Source organism: Chrysemys picta, chromosome 1 (genome assembly GCF_011386835.1).
Source record: "Chrysemys picta bellii isolate R12L10 chromosome 1, ASM1138683v2, whole genome shotgun sequence".
Classification (NCBI taxonomy): Eukaryota; Metazoa; Chordata; order Testudines; family Emydidae; genus Chrysemys; species Chrysemys picta.
The window spans coordinates 244630500-244654726 of NC_088791.1; the positions used below are offsets into that span (position 1 = coordinate 244630500).

The window sequence follows — 24227 nt, forward strand, 5'->3', positions numbered from 1 at the left end:
CAGTCTTTGTGCTGCCATTCAAATATTGTGATAGGCTGTGCAGATACAGATGTGGCTTCTGCTCTTCCTTGCAAAAGTGGATGGGGCTGCCTCAGCTGCTAAGGAAGGATTGTTGCTCACATGAGTAGTGCAAAGGAACACATGCATCCTGGGGTATGATGAAGCAGGACATCTGTTTCGTTACCCATTTAAAAACAATGGGTTCTTCTTCATGGTCAACGCGCCTCCACTTGACCATGGGGACATCTGCTAAGCCCCTGAATAAGATTAAAAATTCTAGGTAGAATAATCCTAAATTAGAAAAACACAGAGTTTGTTAAAAATGCCCATGCGCGTTTTATTAATAAAAACTAACAGTGCCAAGGTTAAACAAGTCAAACAATTAAAGTCTTTTTATATTCCATAAAATATTACAGAAAAGTTTATTTGTGTTTCAATAAAAAGACTACTGTCTTAGATAGGCAGCTGACAGTATTTGTGCAGTTAAATGTTTTGTGAATAAATTTTAAAAGACTACCACCTGCCCTGAAATTCCTTTTATAAAAAATGAACTATTAAAAATGATTGACAATTTTGAGTTAAAAAACTTAAAACATTCTCTATATTTAATTTCAACTTTATAATAGATTACAGGAAGATGCTTATGAAACAAATAGAAACATTTGTTTCAGTACATGTCTTTATATGATAGACTTATAAGTATGTAAACAACTATATAATAAAAAGTTTCCAAAGTCTGCCTGTAAGAAATCAGGCAATTTTTACCATAAGCAATAACTCATTCCGAACCTTCAAGACATTTTATATAGCTGCATCAGCTGGCAGTAAACATTTGCCAAAAACTTCGTAATTCATATGTCCCAACATACAGTGAAAAACAGCATATAAACTTGATGGAATCGTGTTAGATATTATTTAAGGGAAAATAAATTCACATCAACATTTATGGAATTTAACATGTAAAAAAGTAAGATGGATCTCTTGTTTGGTTCTTTGGACACTGCATGATTATCAAAAAAACAAAACAAAACCCACAACTACTACATGAGCTTGCCATCCCGCAACAAAGGCTGTCATCAAAATACACTCCAAATTTATGGCCATTCAGTATATCCATTTCTTACTGAAAGTTAGCATTTTATTTCTTCATTGATGTGGCTACATTTTCTTTAGCAAACTCAGCAATAACATTTGGGGCAAAATGCATTTTCCTTCAAGTTAAAAAAAAAAAAAGGAGCAAATAATAAAGGCTCTGCATTAACACACTGGTATCAAAACACACATCCACACCACATTTAAAAATATCCTACATAAAACATCCTTATTTGCTTATCTGAGGCGCAATTTCTAAACTCAGAACTGCTTACCATTATTTTCCTTGTGGGACGGGGCAAAATATATATATATATTATATATATATTTATTTTGAGAAAGAGAGAGAGCGAGAGAGAGAGCGCGTGAGTGCATTCTCTCCCTAGAATAATTTTATTCCTGAAAAGTATACAATCAAAAAGGATCAGTCATCATCGTCATTTTCATTAAAGTCATCATCCTCGTCGTCATCATCTCCAACATAAGAGACTGGTGTTTCAACTCTGGAGCCACTGTACTGCGATCCATTGGAACTTGTTGCTAACATCCCATCTCCACCATTGGTGAAGTCACTGAAGTAAGAAAATTAAGTTTTTTAAAAAGAGAGAAATGTTAATTAAACTGTTACTTGTAACTGAAGTGTAACTCTTAATGAAACTTTGAACATTTCCAGGAAAAGAGTCATCAGGGTTTTATCTACTCCTCTTCAGCACCCCAACCACCTACTTTTGTAACTGGTGTGATATTTCATTATTAATCACATTTTTTAAATTGTTTCCTTCCCAAGATTGCAAATCCATATTCAAAGGCTAATTGCAACAGTTAAAAACAGCTAAACAAATCAGAGAGGGAAGACACTTGCACCTTTTCCTATAGTTTAATGTACCACTGAAAAATTGTTCAAAGAACATTTTAGCGATTCAAAAGTCTGTTTACCAGATTTCACTCCAAATAAGTTTAGTGTTTTAAGGCCAGAAGGTACCATCAAATCATCTAATCTCATACCCTTAATTATAAAGGCCATAGAATATCATCAAAACTAAGGCATATTTTCCATAAGGCATCCAGTCTCGATTCAAAGGGTATGTCTATACTAGCCACCGGATCGGTGGGCAGTGATCGATCCAGCGGGGGTCGATTTATCGTGTCTAGTCTAGTGTAGACCAGGCAAAAGACTTCAAGAAGTAGAGAATTCATCACTTCCCTTGATAGTTTGGTACAATGGTTAATCATTCTGTTACAAATATGTGCCTTATTTCTCACTTGAATTTGTCTGGCTTTAACTTTCAGCCATTGGTTCTTGTTATGCCTTTCTTCCCTAGATTAAAGAGTTCATTAGTACCTAGTATTTTCTTCCTGTGAAGGTACTTATCCACAATCAAGTCATCTCGATCTTCTTTTTGATTAACTTAACAGAGCTTCAAGTCTCTCCCTGTAAGGAATTTCCCCCCATTATGTAGGTACAGCCTGCATTATTTACTTCTAGATATATAACCTTGCATTCAGCTGTATTAAAAAAAACAAAAAAAACAGTTTACCAAATAATCGAACTAGCGTGAATAACAGGGGTATGAACTGTAGAGTGCACTAATATGTTGCACTCTCACTGCCCCGCAAAGATCCTACTGGTACAAACAAAAAGGTACTCAGTGCACGTTAACATTACTTTTTGGTTCATGTCTGCAAGGTCTACACAGGGCAGTTAAGACACTCAACAATTCACACCCCTCTAGTTTGCACTGTGGCACAGGGTAGAATACACCCGATTGCTCAGTATGAGTTCCCTTGTCCTTGTTATTTACCACTCTGTCTAGTGTCAGGCTCCCATTTAATGATTCCCCATTGACAGCCACTCTGAGACTTCTTAATTTACCAGCTAATTCATTGAAGATGTGCTTGATATTGTACAGTGCTACTTTAAAAAAAAAATCAATGTTCTGTGGTACTAAGTCAAGGTACACCTTACAAAAGCCTAAGAATATTAAATCTAGTTACCTTTATTAACTAAACTTTTTATAGCTCATCAAAAAATGAAAATAAGTTTACTAGACAAGACCTATTTTCCATAAAACCATATTGACTAGCATTAATTATATTCCTATCCTTTAATTCTCTATTTATTAAGTACCATATCAGCTTTTCCTTTATCTTGTCTGGGAATTATGTCAGACTAACTGGCCTGTAATTACCAAGGGTCATGCTGCTTTCCCTTCATGAATATTGATACATTAGCACATTTCCAGCCATCTGTGATTCCAGCCTTTCTGCATTCCAACACATATTAAAATCTAACATCAACAAGACAAATCTCCTCAGTCAATTCTTCTAGGACTCTTGGGTGAAAATTATCAAGACCTGCTCATTTAAAAGTATTTATCCCTCACAAATGTTGTTTAACATCCTCCTTGATTACTAGTGATGAACTACTTACCAACTGTCCCTCATGCAATATGAATAAAAGATATATTAATACACACTTGTAAGGATAATGTATCATTGTTAAGAGAGTGAAAAGTATTTCAATGTTTAAGAATATAAAGGGGTAAAATATAAGAGTGATGCAAATCTAAATGGTATAAATAAGAGACTGGAAATGTGGAACACTGCGCTGTTCACCTTAATTACAATATCTATGACAAATAATAATGGTACAGAACCATTTCACAGAAGAAATATGGCTTTCCTATACTTTAAGTAGCAGTTAAATTTTAAATATATAAATTGTGAAATACTGAAGTTATATACTCATTAATATTACTAATATTGTATTAGTAACACAAACATATAAGAATTAAAATACCAGCAGCTTTAGAGTTCAATGAACACGGGACTAGAAGCCAGTTCTAATCCCAGCTCTACCACTAACTCAATGAATAGTTGAGGGCAAGTCATTAACTTTTCAGTTTTTCAGTAATATAGGCAATACTTATCTGACGCAGCGGAATTTTAAGAGGATTGTTTGTAAAACATATACAAACAATTTAGTAGTATAGTTTCCAAACTTGATGGAAACAAAATATCAGCTGAGAAATGACAAATTCACATATGAAGCAACATTTTCTAACAATGTTTGAAGGAAAACATGTTTGTAAGTGAATTGAGTCATATTTTCAATTAGCCAAATCATAAGTAGGGATGAGCAAAGCCATAAAGAAAGAACTGACTGCAACTCTGGACATCCTTGAACATAATCTCAGGTTCAATGGTTTGATATAATACTGTGTACTTTAATTTTCATACCATTCACATGCATTTTTACATGTCTGGAATATGCCTGAAATATCTTATTTGTAGTATTTTTTGACTTGGCCAAAATAGGAGGCTCTGGAATCTCACAAGAAAAGTCATTTTGATTTAAAACAAAACAAAACAAAAATCTACAATTTTTTGTTGCATGCTCTGCAGTCTCTTTCAGAAAAGGCATAGGAAAAGGGAGAAAGCCAAAATGGCATATGTTTGCAGTTGGAACACAAGTACCCCGAAAAGAAGGAACCCAACTGTAGAAGTTAAAAACAAGCAAAAAGAACCAAAGCAGTTGCTTCAGGATCCATAGGGCAAAAAACAAAACAAAATAATAATATAAAAACCCACACAACCTGTTCCCCCTCCTGCAATAAATGGATTTCAGCCAGGAGTTTAGTTTTGTTTTTAAATCAGATGTGTCAGCAATAGTGTAGAAAGTGCAGTCTGTGCCAGAAACAGCCTCACTGCAACACACCAAGACAGGACATGTGATTGCTGTTTTTTGTTTTTTTTTAAATGTAGCAATACTAAAAGTTCAATTTGCTTGTGAAAGAAATGAACTTAGAAACTGGTAAGTACAGAATGATGATAAATTAATTTCCCATGTGGGAATTAAATATCTCTCCCCAGTGCCGAGAGAATGGAGTACATTTGACAGTGAGTCAGATATTTTGTTGAAAGACTTGAAATAGTGGGTAGATTCTTTTGTAGCTAATTGGCAGGGCATCCACACTGATTGCTGTCCTCGGTGGTGCATTCCAATGTGGTTGGTGGGTTAGGAAGTGCTCAGCTGAACCCAAAATCCAGTCAGGTGTTTGGGATTGGTTCTGGGCAACCATATGGCATAGTGAAAGGTTATGCCTCTGTAGCACAACTTGTGACTCCCCCTCATCTCATCTTTCCTACCTTTGGTGCGGAGGAGGAGAGGGAGTCAGGACTCTTACAACCCATCAGGGTCCCTTGGCAGACCTAAGGGTGCAGATGTGGCATGATCTTCACTCACCCTCAGGTTTTTGGTACATCAGAGGCCCTGGGTAGTAACTGAAGATCCACACTGGAACTACCCTGTCATGTAGTTTTGGGTTGTTTATTTGTTAAAGTTGCTGCTTCTGCAATTAGTCATATTATAGCATCTACATCTGATTGCTTTTGTCTCTACATCAGTTCAGTTTCTCTACATTTCCCAAAGCCAGATCCTGCTCAGGTAGCGATTTAGTACCAGACAACCTAGGCTTCAACTCATTAATTTTCTGGCTTTTCAAGAGCATTGAACACACACTAAACTTCCTGCAAGAGAGAACAGGGCTTCCCCTTCCCCAAGGCACCTGATTTCAGGTAGGTTCCAAAGCAGTTATCAAATCCCCCCTCATTCTTCTCTTCTGAAGACTAAACAATCCCAGGTCCTCAGCCTCTCCTCCTAAATCATGTGCTCCAGCCCCCTAATCATTTTTGTTGCCCTCTGCTGGATTCTTTCCAATTTTTCCACATCCTTCTTGTAGTGTGGGGCCCAAAACTGGACACACTACTCCAGGTGAGGCCTCACAATGTTGAACAGAGGGGAATGATCACGTCCCTCAATCTGCTGGCAATGCCCCTACTTATACAGCCCAAAATGCCGTTGGCCTTCTTGGCAACAAGGGCACACTGTCTACTCATATCCAGCTTCTCGTCCACTGTAAGCCCTGGGTCCTTTTCTGCAGAACTGCTGCATAGCCATTCGATCCCTGGTCTGTAGCAGTGCATGGGATTCTTCCGTCCTAAGTGCAGGACTCTGCACTTGTCCTTGTTGAACCTCATCAGATTTCTTTTGGCCCAATCCTCTAATTTGTCTAGGTCCTTCTGTAGCCTATCCCTACCCACCAGCGTATCTACCGCTCCTCCCAGTTTAGTGTCATCTGCAAACTTGCTGAGAGTGCGGTCCACGCCATCCTCCAGATCATTAATGAAGATATTGAACAAAACCGGCCCCAGGACCGACCCTTGGGTCACTCCGCTTGATACCAGCTGCCAACTAGACAGAGCCATTGATCACTACCCATTGAGTCCGACAATCTAGCCAGCTTTCTATCCACCTTATAGTCCATTCATCCAACCCATACTTCTTTAACTTGCCGGCAAGACTGCTGTGGGAAACCGTATCAAAAGCTTTGCTAAAGTCAAGAAATAACCAGTCCACTGCTTTCCCCTCATCCACAGAGCCACTTATCTTGTCATAGAAGGCAATTAGGTTAGTCATGCATGACTTGCTCTTGGTGAATCCATGCTGACTGTTCCTGATCACTTTCCTCTCCTCGAAGTGCTTCGGAATTGATTCCTTGAGGATCTGCTTCATGATTTTTCCAGGGACTGAGGTTGAGGCTGACTGGCCTGTAGTTCCCCTGATCTTCCTCCTTCCCTTTTTTAAAGATGGGCACTACATTAGCCTTTTTCCAGTCATCCAGGACCTCCCCCAATCACTATGTGTTTTCAAAGATAATGGCCAATGGCTCTGCAATCACATCCGCCAACTCCTTTAGCACGCTCGGATGTGCTCGTCCAGCTTTTCTAAATAGTCCTGAACCACTTCTTTCTCCACAGAAGGCTGGTCACCTCCTCCCCATTCTGTGCTGCCCAGTGCAGTAGTCTGGGAGCTGACTTTGTTCATGAAGACAGAGGCAAAAAAACATTGTGTATATAAGCTTTTTCCACATCCTCTGTCACTAGGTTGCCTCCCTCATTCAGTAAGGGGCCCACACTTTCCCTGACCTTCTTCTTGTTGCTAACATACCTGTAGAAACCCTTCTTGTTACTCTTAACATCTCTTGCTAGCTGCAACTCCAAGTGTTATTTGGCCTTCCTGATTTCACTCCTGTATGCCTGAGCAATATTTTTATATTCCTCCCTGGTCATTTGTCCAATCTTCCACTTCTTGTAAGCTTCTTTTTTCTGTTTAAGATCAGCAAGGATTTCACTGTTAAGCCAAGCTGGTCGCCTGTCACATTTACTATTCTTTCTACACATCGGGATGGTTTGTTCCTGCAACCTCAATAAGGATTCTTTAAAATACAGCCAGCTCTCTTGGACTCCTTTCCCCCTCATGTTACTCTCTCAGGGGATCCTGCCCATCAGTTCCCTGAGGGAGTCAAAGTCCGCTTTTCTGAAGTCCAGGGTCCATATTCTGCTGCTCGCTTTTCTTCCTTGTGTCAGGATCCTGAACTCGACCACCTCATGGTCACTGCCTCCCAGGTTCCCATCCACTTTTGCTTCCCCTCCTAATTCTTCCCTGTTTGTGAGCAGCAGGTCAAAAAGAGCTCTGCCCCTAGTTGGTTCTTCCAGCACTTGCACCAGAAAATTGTCCCCTACACTTTCCAAAAACTTCCTGGATTATCTGAATCATCCCAAAGCTTAATCATTTCCCTTGGAACTGTCCAATCCTGACTTGAACATGCAGTAAAAGAAAAATAAGTCCATCCACTAACAAAACTATTTGAAAACTTAGTGCTTTAATGTAACACAGCAATAAAGCCAGGTACCATGCCCACAAACAGTTCCCCTTTCAAACTCCGAGGTAAGGTGACAGAGACAGAAAGCTGCCAGAATGGTATCTTCAGAGAAAAAGAATTACAGATTTAAATTTTCCCCTGTCAAAAGGTATCCTATCAACACAGGATTTTCAACTAGTGGAAAGCAAGTGAATTAAGACATGTCCTGAAAGAGGGAATCACAACCTGGGGATTGCAATCATGCTGGTCCATTCCATACCGTAAGAGATAGAGAGGGAGAGAGTGACAGGGTGTGTGTGTTGGTGAGGGGGTGCTGTGGGCAGTTCAGGTTGGTCCCTGTAGGTAGAAGGACATCAAGGTATGGAAATAGTCAAGGGACTCTGGAACTTGCTCCCCTCACCCTCCTTCGTCCAAAACAACCCAAATCCGGTGACCTTCTGTGTGTGCAACAAAAGTCATTTATTTGATAGAGCTTTTGGAGAAGGCTGAACAATCGTCGAGACAATGGGGGTTAGAAATGACACTTTTGTATCTAATTGCTGGCTACATTGAGTTAATTTGTCCCTTTTCAATATTTGCTTTTTAATGTTGCTTGGTGTATTACTCTATTGTAAAAATTAAATGTAAGGCCACCTAGAGCTCTTGCATAGGTGTCTTAAATATAGCATGTTTGCTGCAAGAGGCAACAAAAACTAAGCTAATACCCATAACATGAGCAAGAAAGAGGGGGAATGGGCAAGCTCAGAGCGGGTAAATGTCTACAGTGGTGCATAAAGAGGGTAACTGCCCACTACTGTTGCTGTCAATGAGCAAAGAAATTAAGTTCTTCCTACCTCGTGCTAGGAAGCCATGACCAAACGAGAATCCTGCCCAGATAGTATCTTTGTGATGCAAAAAAAGTCCTTCTCTAAACTTAAAACCTAAACTATTTTATTCTAATCCTACTCTAGCTAATTTATTTCCCCCGTTTGTGACAGGTTACTGCTTAGCTCATCATATATTAACCACAATTCACTTATATGAAGATGTCAAAAGGAGGCAGCTGCCGTACTACTTCAAGTGATGGTCCATTTGCTCACCAAGAGGTAGATGGGCACTGGTAAGAAATAACAGTAATTATAGCAAAAATAATACCTCTCTCAGAATTACCTTAAAAAAAAAATCTGATACACCAGGTGTACCATGTAGCTGAAGCAGAACTAGAGACAGAACAGCTCATGGAATACAGGCTAAAGCTAATTTATGTATTAACTTACCTGGCAGAAAATCTAGTGACCTCTGAAGTGGAACCTGATGACGTTGTTACATATACACTGCTGATTGATCCCTGAGCCATTTCTGTAAAACAAAAAAAGTATATACTTCTAAAATACATTCAACAATACCACATACAAACACCTGACAAACTCAATGGGACTTGACTACAAGTGTTGGGTTCAGGTTGAATTGAAGACAGCCTGACACTTTTGGGCTCAGGTCCAGTAGTCTCTCATCACCACCTCCTGTTTGTGGCTTTGGTGCAGTGATGATTGTATACCCCACTCCTGCCCAACACTGGCACCTTCCTGCATTTGTACACTGCAGAATAAGAAATGCAGAGACTTGTCAGCACACTCACTCCACAGCACAGACCTGGCAGTGAAGTGATGGTGGCTGGCTGGAATGGGGCATTCAGCTGTCACCACACCAACCCCACGCGCAGAAGGTGGCTGGAGATAGATGACAGATACAGGATGTGGGGAGCAGCCAGGCCAAGACCGAAGGATGAGGCAGTGGCCCAAAGGAGTGGGGAACTGACTCACTGGGCTGGAGCAGGGTGGGTAATTTGTCCCCCCCAGTTCCACTGAAGGAAACAAAGTAAAGAAAATGGAGTCTGGGTTGGTGAATAGACCTTTGCAATCTGACACAAACCCGACAAAGCTGACTATTAGTATTTGGATCAGGTATGAAAACAACTCAACACACTTGGGGGCTAGGGTTCAGATTGGCTGTGGTCTAGTCAAATTCAGGCAGGCTTTAAAATTATGCCCAAGCAGCTGTCTAAAATTAATATAATTGCATAAACAATCAAAATATTCACTCTGATTGCAGCTTGGGGTTGGGGGGAGAAGAGAGAGAAAAAGGAAAAGAGGTCTTCCAACTTTGAAAAATACATTCACTCACACAGACATTTTCTCAAGCACCACACCCAAAATGGCACCATTAGTGGGGATAAGGGAGAAGGAAATCAGAGAGCTGCAGAGAACTATCAGACTCCAAAATGTATTAACATACTTCCTATTTGAATGCTACACATTGAGACTTTTTTTCCTTCTCAGATGGTAGAAGTAACAATCATGGCAACAAAAAATAATCAACCAGTAATGACATTTGTAGTTACCAGATGTTTCCCATTTGTAATTGAATCAACTGAATATTGCCTTAAGTTTTCCTCAACAAAAATTATCATTAATAAAATTAAAAGGATGAGTTACTCATGTTGTGGTCACTTTAATTCCTCAAGATGTGTTGTCCCTATATGTAGTGCACTTCAGGCTGCGCATGCGCTCCATGAGCCCAGGACTGGAGATTTTGCCCAAGCAGTGCCTGTCTGGTGTGTGCATGTGCCCTCGCTCTCCTCACTGAGGGGATAAAGGGCGGTGCTGGACCACTGCCCTCTTAGTTCCTTCTCTACTGCTATTCACACTGGGGGAAAACCAGGCAGTGAAGGCAAAGGTTGAGTAGTACATTACACATAAGGACTACACATCTTGAAAAACAAGTTACTACAAAATGAGTAACCCATATTTTTTTGAGTGATTGTCCCTATGCATAGGGTACTTCACATGATTCACAAGCAGTGTCTCTCTCAATGAGGGTGCATGGGGCAATATAATGCAACAGATTGCAGAACTGGCTGCCCAAAGAAGCACCACAGGCAGCTACTTGCATCAGTGCATAGCGTCTAGAACTATGCGTATGAAACTCCAAGTTGCTGCTCTGCAGACATCAGTAATAGGATGTCTCTAAGGGATGTTACCAATGTTTTCTGAGCGTTAGTCAAATGTGCTCTTACACTGCCTTCAAAGGGACACTGTTCATCATGTAGCAGAGTAGGATGCATCCCAAAATCCATTTTGACAGCCCCTGGGAGGAAATGGCCCCTCCTTCCATTCATTCTGCAAGTGATATAAAGAGCCTAAGAGACTTTCAAAATGTCCTTTACAGCTAAAAGGCAAGAGATCTATGCACATCCAAGTATCAGAGGGGTAGCCATGTTAGTCTGAATCTGTAAAAAGAAACAGAGGGTCCTGTGGCACCTTTAAGACTAACAGAAGTATTGGGAGCATAAGCTTCCGTGGGTAAGAACCTCACTTCTTCAGATGCAAGTACTTCTGTTAGTCTTAAAGATGCCACAGGACCCTCTGTTGCATTATGCACATCCAGTGAGTGACACACCAGTTCCCTGCTAGACTGGTGTTTAGGATAGCACACCACTAAGTCAATACTTTGGTTAATGTCTATTAATTCCCATAGAATATACCTTTGGATGAAGTTTCATGGTTACCATATCTTTGTGGAAGATTGTATAAAGGAGAACTGCCATGAGCACCCTTAACTCCCCAATTTTTCTGGCCGACATGATAGTGACCAAAAATGCTACCTTCGTAGGGAGCTTACTCCGAGGGCATTCCGCACCAAAAAATTAAAAATTCTGAGCTCAATATTTTAAAATTCTGCACATTTTATTTGTCAATAAATAACTGCAGAGGCTCCAGCATGGCAGTGGGGAGCACAGGCCCCTGGCTGCACAAAGATGGGAGATCACCCTGCAGCCTCCCCACCCCCCTCACCCTAGAGACAAGGACTCAGTGGTGAGGCTGCACCCTACCCTGACACAGCACAAGGCCTTGGGCTGCCCCAGAAACACCCTGGGGCCCTGATCCTCTGCGCCAGGCGCACCAGGTGTGGGGCAAGCAGGCTCAACCAAGCCGGATCCAAGTGTCGTGGGGCTCAGTGTGGGGGGATCCAGGTGTGAGGTGAGAGGATTCTGCAGGCAGCTCAGTGGGTAATCTAGGTGTGTGGGGGGATCTGAATGCACAGAGGCTCGGGGGGGGGGGGGGGGGAGGTTCCAGGTGCAGGAGCAATGGGACTCTGCAGGGGCTTCCAGGTGAAAGTGGTTGGGGCTCAGTGGAGGGGTCTGTGTGGGGGTCTGGGTGCTGTGGGAGTGGGGGTCAGGGTGCAGCTAATTGGGGGTCAGTGGCATGGGGTCTGGATGTGGGGGCTCAGGGTGGTGCAGCGGGTGGGGGTTTAAGTACAGGGAGCTGAGTGGGGGTCATCTGGGTGCAGGGGTGGGAGTCTGAAGGCAGGGGGTCTGGGTGCATGGGGCTCCAATTGGAGGGGCTGAGTTTCAATGGGGTGGGGTTCAGATATGGAGGACTAAGGGTGTTCTATACCCAGACGCCCCTGCCAAGCCTCACCCAGGAGGTCCAGATGCACAGGGGTTGGACGGATGGGGGAGCAGCTCCCCGTACAGTGATCCCAATCTCATTCTGTGGAGAAATGTTTGCTTTAAGAGTAGTTCAGAGTGTTCTGGATGCCAGACAAATGGACATCAGTCAGGGTAATCTGCATGAGACTGCACCAGAGCTGCTTCTCTCTGCTTGTTGATATAATAAACTGCCATTATGCTGTCCAACAACACCTGGACTGACTTGCCACGGATGTGAGGGAGGAATTTCTTGCAGGCCAGTCTGACTCCTCTCATTTTCAACATGATGTGAAGCATAGACTCCTGATACTTCCCTTAAGCAACCTGCTCTTCCACAAGTGCTCCCCAAACTAAGTGGGATGCACCCATGATCAAAATTTTCATTGGAGGTGGGGAAATTGAATGGCACCCAGAACCGGATGGTGTATCCTGAAGAGATGACTTCTAGCACCCATCTGTCCATTGTGATTTGCGTCCAGGCAGATAGGAAGTTGGCAAGTCGGCCTGCAAAGGGAGGAGAAGTACCAGAAGGGTTTATCAGGTGTGGTGAGACAGTTGATGCACAGCTCTCAAGAGGTCCCATCAAAGTGCTGGCTGGAAAAGATTGTAAAAAGAAAAAAGAAAGATTGTCCCTGGGCACCCTTCTATGCATTCTTTGATGCTTGCATGGCAGTTGATACTGCTGCTGGTGAGAAAAAGCTGGTGGGACTGGTTGTTTAAACTGCAGCTTACTGGGTTTTCCTTTAATTGCAGATGTGTAAATACCCCATGATCAAAGTGTAGCTTGGGAGTCTTTCAATGAGTGAAGAGACTCATCCAACTTCACACTGAACAGCTGATCATGCTCAAATGGAAGGTCCTCCACCTGTTTGTACTTCCTTCAGGATTCCCAAGGTGAGCCATGATGAGCATTTCATTACCATAGTAATCGCATAGACCTAGCTGCCATGTCTTAGGCTGTCTGAAGGGCCGATTTTGTCACCTGCTTTTCCTTGTCAGTCAGGGCCTGGAACAGGCCTCTAAACAGCCCGAGGCACCTTATCAGCGAAGCCTGCTAATTTGTCATACATGGCAAAATTGTACTTGGCCATCAACCTTTGACAGTTTGAGATGCAAAACTGCAGAGAGGCCAAGGAATATACCTGTCTCCCAGAGAGGTCAAGTCTCTTTGCTTCTTTCCCATTCAGTGTAGACCTGGCTTCTTTCTGTCTGCTACACTCAGTGGCTGCTGAACACCACCATTGAGTTGGGAGGTGGGAGACAGAATAGGTACTCCAACCTTTTCACAGGTATGAAATACCACTTTTGACCCTACTTCTTAGTAGAACCAGAGCAGACACCTACCAAAGTATCTTGGTGGATTCAAGGATTGTCTCCTTAATAGGAAGCACCACTCTACTTAGACCTATGAAGGATATCCAGCAGTCTGGATGGGGCTTCCTGGACCTCTTTTAGTGGAGTTTCTAGTGAGTCTGGCACCTTCTTACATAACTCCTGGAATTAAATAGTTACATATCTTAAAGAAGCTGAGGATGCTCTTCCTCCTCCCTGGAGCTCCCCAATATTGTTATTGTAGGATATCATACCTCCTTGGTGCAAGGCCATGGTGCTGAGTAACAGGAAAAGTAGGGAGAATACTCTCTCAAATGGGAGTGGAGACTCCCAATATTCCACCTAGGCTCAAATCACACAAGGACCCCTTGGGGTATATAGCCCAGGGATGGGTGTCTGCCATAATGCTCTTCCAACACCAAGAATTTGAGGCCTGGATTCAGTGGGTGAACCCTCAGTGCTGAAGAAGATGGTGATAATCTGCCTCCACTCCATGGTACCAGCAACAGTCTGGTCCCTACTCGAAGACAGGGACAGAGAGAGGTACCGCAGGGAGTTCAGTACTGGCTGAAGTCTCAATATTGGGCGCTGGGGTTGGAAAGTAATGATGAATCCAGTTCTTGGAGCACAAAGATGTGACTTGGAGTCGAGAAAAAAACTGGGGTCAAACGGAGTTGTTTCTGTAAGCCAAGTCACCAACAGGGGCGCCAGACCTGGCAGTGTTGACATGACAGATTTTGGTGTCGAGTACCAATCCCAGCACTGGAAGTACAGCTCTCTTCTCCTTCAAAGTAGTCATGGTCCAATTCTTCCAAGTACTGGACAGTTTCACTCCAGAGTATGAAGTTTCCAATGATTCAGTACAGTATGGGGATTTCTACCTCTTCTCAGAGGGCTTGAAGCTGGAAACTTCCCTCTTGTCCTTGTGGGAACACTTATCTCTCTTCCCCCATCTGTCCTGGCTTTACTTTCCAAAGTCTCTTGGTACTGAAGATCATAGAATCACCTGGGACCAAAAAGAGGTGCCACTCCTACCTTCTTCAGGATGATATACAGGTGTTGTTCCTGCCTTTGTGGACTTCTCCATGAGGAACCTGAGAGTTGAAACTCCTCTCAACTGTTTGGTCCTACTCAGGAACATCCTGCACACTGCACCTGGAAGGGACGTGGGTTTCCTCCAGGCAGTAGATAAGTGTGGTAATCTGAGCAGGAAGGGTTTGAGGCACTTGATGCAGCTTTTAAAGCTGGGGATCCTTGGCTACTCTCCCACAACTGCAGCAAGAACAAATGGTTTTTTTCTTCTGATTGTTTGGAGGGGGAGGGGTTCATACAGAGATCACTTCTTGCCCATGAGGAAAGGTGCGGGTCCAAAATGGAAGTGTACCCCTAAAACTATCTCCTACCTAACTAAATTGCAAAAGGTATTTAGCTGGCAATAGTCACTCGGAATCATCTGTGCATGCACTCCAGCTGCATTCACTAGGTTATAGCTGCATCAAATGGTAAAGGAGTAAGTTGGAGTAGCTTGGAAGAGCTGTGATTATGATAGGAGATCTGGGTCTGTCTCCCATGTATGTTATCAAACAAAAGAATTGCAAGTGTACCTTGAGCTTCCAATCTATATCATTTCAACAGAGAATTGTGTAGATTGTGTCAGTAGCAGGGTCTTCTTGCCATGGATGCCAGCGTTGAGGTGGGTGAAACAGCAATCTGTGGATTTAATAGTGGGTAGTGGAAATTATAGGTTCAGGTAATATTCTGTGTGCAAGTGTGAAGGGGTTGTAAATGGGTATGAAATGGTTATTAAATGTTACAAGTGTGGTATTTTGTTGGGGTAGTTAGCTCCATGTTTGAGCAAAGGACAAGGACAAGAAGCACCTGTCCATTACAGTGAAAAGGCAGAATGGGAGTTGTCATCAGTTGGCTTGCGTGTGTGTGTTCTTTTAGTGCACTGTCCACCTCTGCACAGATAGCTGGTTCAGCAGCTTCAATAGTGTCACCCGGTGTTGTTAAACGCTGAAGACCAGAACATCATTGCCTTAGTAACACTGTTCAATCTGTCCAGAGCATCTGTCCTTGATTATTATTAGCAGCAGATAATGGAGCCTGCTTATTCAGCAAACTTCCATGTTACTTAAAATGAAAGAACATAGGCACGATTTAGTGGCAAAGGCCAGGTTTACTGTCATCAAGGCACAGTCCTAGCCCCCTTGGATCTGTGATTACAGATATGCTAACACGAGTGCCCTATTGCAAGAAACAGCTCAGTCAGCAGTGAGAATTTCTGCTGTCCTCCAAGCCACACAAAGAATTAAGGTGAAGTAGCCCATCATTTATAGATTAAAACATACCACCTTATGTATTTCATGACATCTGTTTGTTACTGTCCTTTATTCCTGTTGGACAAAACATTCTTATTCATTGTTTTGTCAGGCCATTTTATTTTGTACTAGATTGGGATGTATTTGTATTAGCTGAACTCTGCATTAACAAAGTACTGCATTGACAAAGTAATTTCCTAACTTTTTGAACACGAGAGAAATGTTTGTTGGTAGGGTTAGTGGTCACTTAGACAGTTGTAGTTCTCACCTAGGTTTGCAGTTGATATGCTACTGGGGATAGTTAATAAAAGACCTAGCTTCTATATAGTGCTTTTAAGCAATAGATAAAAGAACTTCCTATCACTATCCCATATTACAGATTGGAAACTGAGGCATAGAGAGGTGAAGTGACTTACCCAAGGTCACTCAGCAGGACAGTGACAGAGCTGAGAACAGTTTCAGGTCAGTGGTCTTTCCACTGTCCACTCAACTCCTGTGTGATTCCTCAGTGCTCCTCCACCCCTCCAGTAGAGTAAGGATAATGGTCATACTTTGAAATGTTTGCACATGTGTAGCTACTAAAAGGGCTGGTGAGAGAAAGCTTATCTGTGGTGTACGTGCCAAAACCTTGATCGTTTTAGTATGTGGTTGTTACAATAACCTTAAGCATGTGAGAGAAAAGTGGTGTCTCTCTTTCCCCTAGCCCACCGTTCCTGTCAACGTTTCCAGCTCCCCCTCCTCTTCACTTCCCATTAAGACATTAGAGGGCAATGCAGAAGCCATTCACATGTAAAATGCTGATCCTTGCGGTCTCCTGCCCTATGCTGCTAGGTACACATATTACAGGCAGCAGAATCCTGGAAGGTTGCACACTATCTTGGTTATGTAGCCTGAGCTACACACTGAGTTGGGCCCCTCGTTCCCTGCTTCAGCCAGGCTTCCCCAGCCATGATCCAAGGCACCCAGACAGCCCCTCCTCCAAATGACACCCCCCCCCCCCCACACACACACACACACTGGCCAGCCTCCCGGCCCACACAGGGGCAATATGCATCTTCACTGTTCATTTTCTACATTTCAGAGGTTTACATTTGTGTTACCTTCATTCCCTCCATCTCAGATGCCAGCTCACATGAAAGGACAGGAAAAAGGGTTTTAGATAATCCAAGAAGAACAGGGTCCCCCCAGATTCCAGAACACACAATGAGCAGGAGAGGGACTCAGACCCCCGCAGAGGGATAGGGCTCCACCAGATCCCAGCACACACATGGGAATGGGAAAATTTAGGGCTGACAGGGCCTTCTCACTCCTAAATTGCCAAATTCTTCAGATATCCCTCACATTCTTCAACCTCTCCAGTTCTTCCTAATCCCTATTACCTTCCCTCTTAACCCTAGTTCCCCAACCCCCTTCTTCCCTCCCCAGCACACTTTTCTATTTACTCCCCTTCCCATAATACCCCCATCCTTCGCTGCAGACCCAAAACCCCTCATCCCCTATTACCAACTACTCTTGCACCCCAATCACCCCTGCCCTCATCCTCCCAGTGAGCATTCACATAAGGTTACTCACCTTGTGCAGTAACTGAGGTTCTTTGAGATGGTTGTCCTTGTGGGTGCTCCACTTTAGGTGTCTTGGCACCCTGCGCTTGTAATTGAAGATTTGTAGTAGCAGTGCCACAGTTGGTCTCGCACCGCTCTGAGTGGCTACTTGGCATGTACAGCCAACTGTCCCCCAGTTCATTCTCTACCCCAGAACATCAATATGGAACTCTGAAGTAGAGGGGAGGAAAGGGGTGTGGGGTAGTGGAGCACCCACAGGAACCACCATCTCGAAGAACCTCAGTTACTACACAAGGTGAGTAACCTTTTCTTCTTCTTCGAGGAGTGTGGATGCTCCACTTTAGGTGACTGTTGAGCAGTGCCCCTCAGTAGAAGGGAGGGGCTTCAGAGTTAGTTTATTTACGGTGGATAACACCATGAGTTCAAACTGAGCGTCTGCAGCTGATTGTTATTCTAAAGCATAGTGTTTAGTAAAGCTGTGGCCAGATGCCCAGGTAGCAGCTTTGCAAATGTCCATCATGGACACATTGAGAAAGGCCACAGATGCAGATAACGCTCTGGTGGAGTGTGTGCGGACTCGCGATGGATCTGACAGATTGCTGTTTTGGTAACACAAATGGATACAGTCAGATATCCTTTTGGATAGTCTCCATTTCGAGATTGTTTGACCCTTCGAATGTTCAGTTGTAGACACGAAGAGGTGAAAGGATTTTCTGAATGTTTTTGTTCTGTCTAGGTAGAAAGCTAGTACTCTGCAGAGGTCTAGTGTGTGAAAGGCGGCCTCCCTATTGTCAGCATGTGGCTTCAGGAAAAATATAGGTAGGCAGATGGGTTGATTTCAATGAAATGGGGAGGAAACTTTAGGTAGGAACTTAGGGTGCGGCCTTAGGACCACTTTGCCTGTAAAGAATGTAGTATAAGGTGGGTGTGCCATTAGGACACCTACTTCTCCCACTCGTCTTGCTGATGTGATAGAAATGAGGAAGGCCATCTTCCCAAACAAGTGCAACGAGGAACAAGTTGCGAGGGGTTCAAACAATTTGCCCATGAGACTGTAGAGCACAAAGCTGAGATTCCACATGGGGGTCAAGGGATGAGTGAAGATAGTGACTCTGTCCACCTTGTCATGGAAGGAGGTGATGGCAGAGAGATGCCTTCTGAGTGAGCTGGTAAATAGACCCAATTTCTTAAGTGTTAATATATAATCAAGGATTCTGGGTAATGGGGACGACTGTGGAACAATTTGTTTGTCCTGGCACCAAGTGCAGAATCGTTTCCACTTATGTATATATGTCTTTCTTGTGCTCAGTCTATGGCTGTTCAATAGTATGTCTTTCACTTCCTTGGAACAGTCCTTCTTGGCCCCCATTAGCCACCGAGTAGCAGGCCTTGAGACGAAGTACTGCAAGGTGAGGATGGCAGACACATCCAGCATCCTATGTCAGCAGGTGAGGTACTACAGGAAGAATTTGGGGTGGTTCCACTGCCATCTGTCTCAGGTACGGGAATCATGTTTGCCTGGGCCATGTGGGTGCAACGTAAGTGACCCTGGATTTGTCCTGTTTGATCTTGTGAATGACCCGACCCAGTAGTGGGATCAGAGGGAATGTATACAACAGTGGGGCTTCCCACTTTACAAGGAGAGCGTCTCCCAGGGAGTGGTGTTCCAGCCTGGCTCAGGAGCAGTATTGTGGGCATTTGGTATTCCGAGCTGTTGCAAATAGGTCTATAGTGGGGAACCCCCACAGCTGGAATATGGTTGTTAGGGTTCCAGTATCTATCTCCCACTCGTGTGTTGGAGAGAAATCTCTGCTTAGGTGGTCCGCTGTTGTGTTCTGACACCTTGGTACACAGGACGCCAAAATGTCTGTTATTGGTGACGCACCAGTTTCAGAGATGTATTGACTCTGTACAGAGGGGGTATGACTGAGCTCCCCCTTGGCAGTTTATATAGAACATGCATGCTATATTGTCTGTGACAATCTGGATGGTTTTGTTCTGAATCAAGGGAAGAAAAATGCCGACATGCATTTCGGACTACCCTTAGCTCCAGTATATTGATATCGAGATTGGACCCTGCTGGGGACCAGCGACCCTGGATGGTATTGTCGCATAAGTGTGCCTCCCAACCCACAAGGGAAGCATCTGTCGTGATCGTTATGGTTGGATCTTTCTGTTGAAAGAGGAAACCTGAACAAATATTCTGTGGTTGTGCCCACCATGTGAGCGAGTCCTTTGCCCTGCGGGGCATCATGAGCAGTGTGTTGAGAGAATGTCTGTGTGGTATACAAGACAGTTTGGAGCCAGGCTTGTAGGTCTCATGTGAAGCCTCTCATATTTTACAACAAACATTACAGCCACGTGCTCCAAGAGTTGTAAGCATGTTCTGGTGGATATTTGTGGACTGTCCACCACTGTTGCAATTAGATGGATTAAGGTGAGGAAACAGTGTGGGGGAACCTCGCTATTGCTGCGAGACAACTGAGGTGAGCTCCTATAAATTCTAATTGTTGGGCAAGAACCATTGTGGATATCGGATTATTTATTTGTAACCCAAGGTGCATGAACCAGGTTATCGTGGTGTGAGTGGCGTTCAGTGCTGCCTGTTGCGCTGTTGCTTGTAGAAAAGTTGTCTACGTATGGAAAAAATCACTGTCTGCGGAGATGAACTGCAACGACAGCTAGAAACTTTGGAAAAGACCCTTGGGGCAGTTGACAAGCTGAAGGTTAGCACTCTGTATTGGAAATGCTGATTACCATTCACCTGGCACATAGAAGATTCCTGAGATTCACCCTAAGGAATGTGAAAATAAGCATCTTGAAGGTCAAGGGCCGCAAGCTGATCTCCTTTCTCTAATGCCAGAATTATTGTAGATAGTCACCACTTTGAAACGTTCTGTTCTCACGAATTTGTTGAGCTTTCATAAGTCCAGGATAGGTCTCCACCTGCCAATCTATTTCTGAGTAAAAAAGTAATGAGAGTAAAACCCTCTCCCTATGTGTTGAGCTGGTATGGGTTCGATGGCACCTAATAGAACAAGATGGTTTACTTCCTGCTGTAACAGGTGTTCATGAGAGGGGTCTCTGAAGAGGGATGGGGAAGGGGGTGGTGGACAGGTGGAATAGAAATAAAGGGGATGGAGTAAGCCTTCTGGATGATTTCCAGCACCCATTTGTCCGTAGTGATGTTGTTCCAGGCTGGGTAATAGGATGACAGGTGGTCTCTGAATGGTTTGGAGACCGGATCTAGTTCCCAAAGTAAAGAGGTCTCATGCCCTCAACCACACCTTCAAAATGATTGTCTGGAGGTGGATGGGTGAGACGTGGAAGATTGATCTTGGTTCTGCTGGCATCTCGTCTGTCTCTGCTTTCATCTTGGTCGTAGTGTCTTTGAGGCTAGGAGTATGGGGCAGCCGGAATCTTTGGTTGTAAAACCTGCCTTGTTTCTTTTTATTTGCAGCCGGAATCTTTGGTTGTAAAACCTGCCTTGTTTCTTTTTATTTGCAGAATTTTCAAGGTGGCTCAAGAGTCTTTTAAAGTGTATAAGGACACGTTGGTGCTTTCTGCAAACAATTTTTGGCCCTCAAAGGGCAGATCCTCGACAGTGGATTGAACCTCCCTTGGGAACCCGGAGACGTGGAGCCAGGATGCCCGGCACATGACTACAGATATTGAGATGGATCGTGCTGCTGTGTCTACAGAGCCAAGGGAGGACTGGAGAGCTGTCCTGGCGATGAGACACCCTTCAGAAATGTTTGCTTGTCATCTGGTACATGGTCAACAAAGGTTGACATTTTAGAAAAGAGGTTGTGTGTGTTTTTGGCCAGCAGGGCCGAGTAGTTTGCTATGTGGAATTGTAGCGTAGCAGAAGAATAGGCTTTCTGCCTGAAAAGGTCCAGTCTTTTCCTCACCTTATCATAAGGGGTGGTTTTGGACTGACGTTGTTTTCCCCTTTGATTGACCATCTCTACCATAAGCGAATTTGGTGTGGGGTGGTTAAATAGAAACTCAGCCCCTTTAGCTGGCACATAATATTTTTTGTCCTGCAAGAGGGAGGGGCTATTGCGCTGGTGGGGTCTGACAGATTGTTTTCGCAGAGTCCATTATGGCAGCATTAATAGTCAGCTCTATCTTTGCTGTTGAGGATGCCTGAAGTATGTCTGTGACTATGTTGGGCCTCTGGTAGTTCTGATACTGAAATATCCAGGGATTTGGTTACCCTTTTAAAGAGATCCTGGAAAATAATCTCCCACCATGGGTGGTGGGGGCGTTATTGTTTCATCCAGAGATGAAGACAAAATGTGTGGGTGGCAGTGTACCACCTTCAGCTGCATCCTCAGGCTCTTCAGCCTCTTAATACTGTGCCTCAGAGTGCTGGGTCCATTGGTGAAGGGGACTGTGTTGTTCTGGATCTTGGTGGGTTGGAAAGCCTGAGGTTCTGGGCCCTATAAATAGCCCATGGGTCCCAGTAAGGTCAATTTGGTGGAAAAGAAATAGGAGGCGGTAGCCAGTGTTGAGTCTGCCAGCCACACAGTTCCACAGGTGGTTGGTGATGAGAGGGTCCAGGTTTAAGGGAGGAGTGGCAAGGGGTGTATATGCCTCCCTCAGCCTCTTCCTCATCACTGGAGAGGGGAGGTGCTGAGCCACCAGGAGTTGTCATTTTGCTTGGTCCCGGCCTCGCTGAGGTACCATTGGTACCGAATAGAGGAGTTCCTGGTGTCGGCAGCGTGCTCTGACTAGGAATTAGAGCACGAGCTGTCAGTGTCGATCATTTGCTGTGTTGTGCAGGTGTAGCAGGTGGAGCCACAGCACTACTCGGTGACGAGGTTTGCTTCGGCTCCATTGGTTCCGAGCTGGGACGTTTTGCTTTAGGGCGCATACCTTGGCCGCACCGGGTCCATAGCTCATCTGGAAATCTTGGTACTGGACATTCCTGATGCCTCGTGGTCCGAGGCTCTCGGTACTGTGGCAGATTTTCCACTGGAAGATCGCTTTCTTTTCGGCAAATCTTGTTTGGGGGTTGGGGGGGCGAGGGAGGGGAAGAGTGAGACCGCTCTTTAGTAGCCTTTTTGGGAGCAGGCTGGTTAGCAGCCGTTTTAGAGGTAGAACCCTGTCAGACGCTGCCGCTGGCGACTGCTGCCCAGGAGGCATCCTGAACTCAGGGTCGGAGGCTGGCTTGAGGGATTTCTCCATAATCAGGAGTTTAAGCTGAAGATCCCTGGCCTTCCTTGTCCGAGCAGTTAATTTCTTGCAATGGGGACACTTTTGAGCAATATGTGTCTCACCGAGGCAGGAGACACACTGTGCGTGGCCATCAGAAATAGGTATCGAAAGTCTGCAGGTCAGGCATAATTTAAAGCCAGGAGAGCCGGGCATGCCTCAGAGAGTACTTGTTTTGGAGAGTGAAACAGGATAAGCCCATTATTTTTCTCTTGTTTTTCAAGCTGGGGGACTGCCGGGGCAGCAGGATGAGGGAAAGGTAAAATTTAGGAAAAACAGAAAATATTAAGCTATCTGAAGTTAGAGAGGCACTGCTGTTGCTCCGACAAGCTAAAGGCAGTAAAGAAGGAACTGGGGGATGGTTGGCTGCGCACACCAAGTAGCCACTTGGAGATGGCTGCTGCACATGTGCGGACAACCAGGACACTGCTACTACAAATCTCAGATTACAAGTGCAGAGTTCCAAGACACTCAAAGTGGAGCACCCAAAGGGACACACCTTGAAGAAGTATAATTTATTTTTTCAAAAATAGTTTCATGGCCTTCTGAATACTCTTCTGTACACTCAGATTACATTTCTCTAAAATAAAACCTTAACAGTTCATGCCCAGACCTCTGCCCACAGTGGATTTCAAACTTCAAAGTTGCTAGAACCTGTGAGCTTAATGGAATGCTAGGGGTTAGGGGAGAGGCTATATCTCAGGAACCCCTTGCTCAAATGACCCCACATTTGGATCACTAACCCTACTCTCCTAAACTCCCATGAGCACTGGAGCTCCCACGGGGAAAAAACTGATGGGTGCTCTGCACCCAACGGCAGCCGAGCTCCCCTCACCCCCGCCCCGCCTCCTCCTCCCGAGTGCACCGCGTCCCTGCTCCTCCGCCTACCTCCCAGCCGCCACCAAACAGCTGTTTGGCAGCAGTAGCACGCTCCGGGAGGGAGGGGGAGGGAGGAGCAGGAATGTGGCACGCTCAGGGGAAGAGGCAAGGAAGAGGCGGGGCCAGGATCTGGGGAAGGAATTGGAATAGAGGCAGGGAGGGGACAGAGTTGGGGCAGGGACTTTGGGGAAGGGGTTGGAATGGGGGTGGGGTCGGAGGCAGGGGGAGTTGAGCACCCACAGGAAAGAAGGGAAGTCAGCACCTATGCCCATGAAGCATAAAGCAATTTAAGACATGCCATGCTTGCACATATATTTTAATGCTCTAAAAACAGTCATTCTTTCAACAGGAAGGACTTCTCTACCTTAGGGTATGTCTTCACTAGCAACGTTAAAGCGCTGCCGTGGCAGCACTTTAACATGGCTGTGTAGCTGTGGCACCAGTGCTGGGAGAGAGCTCTCCCAGCGCTGTAAAAAAAAAAACCCACCCCCACGAAGGGAGTGACTCTCAGCACTGGTGCACTATCTACACTGCCACTTTACAGCGCTGAAACTTGCAGTACTCAGGGGGGGGTGTTTTTTTTGAGAAAGTTGCAGTGCTGTAAAGTGGCAGTGTAGACAAAGCC

At 44.4% G+C, this 24227-nt stretch overlaps 1 protein-coding gene across 7 annotated transcripts in view; it reads right to left on the minus strand.

Moving 5' to 3' along the window:
• Window positions 1–312: 312 nt before the first annotated feature.
• Window positions 313–24227, minus strand: part of TFDP1 (transcription factor Dp-1) — a 105202-nt gene continuing 81287 nt past the window's right edge. For 6 of the 7 annotated variants that reach the window (XM_008174758.4, XM_005309888.5, XM_024111300.3 and 3 more), the window contains exons 11-12: window positions 9074–9155; window positions 1476–1664 (exon numbers count right to left, since the gene is read on the minus strand). In XM_008174758.4, coding sequence (XP_008172980.1) covers window positions 1517–1664; window positions 9074–9155 — 230 coding nt within the window. In that variant the 3' untranslated portion in view covers window positions 1476–1516. Of the gene's footprint in view, window positions 1665–9073; window positions 9156–24227 lie in introns of all 7 variants that reach the window. The other variant, XM_005309885.5, reaches the window with a different exon arrangement.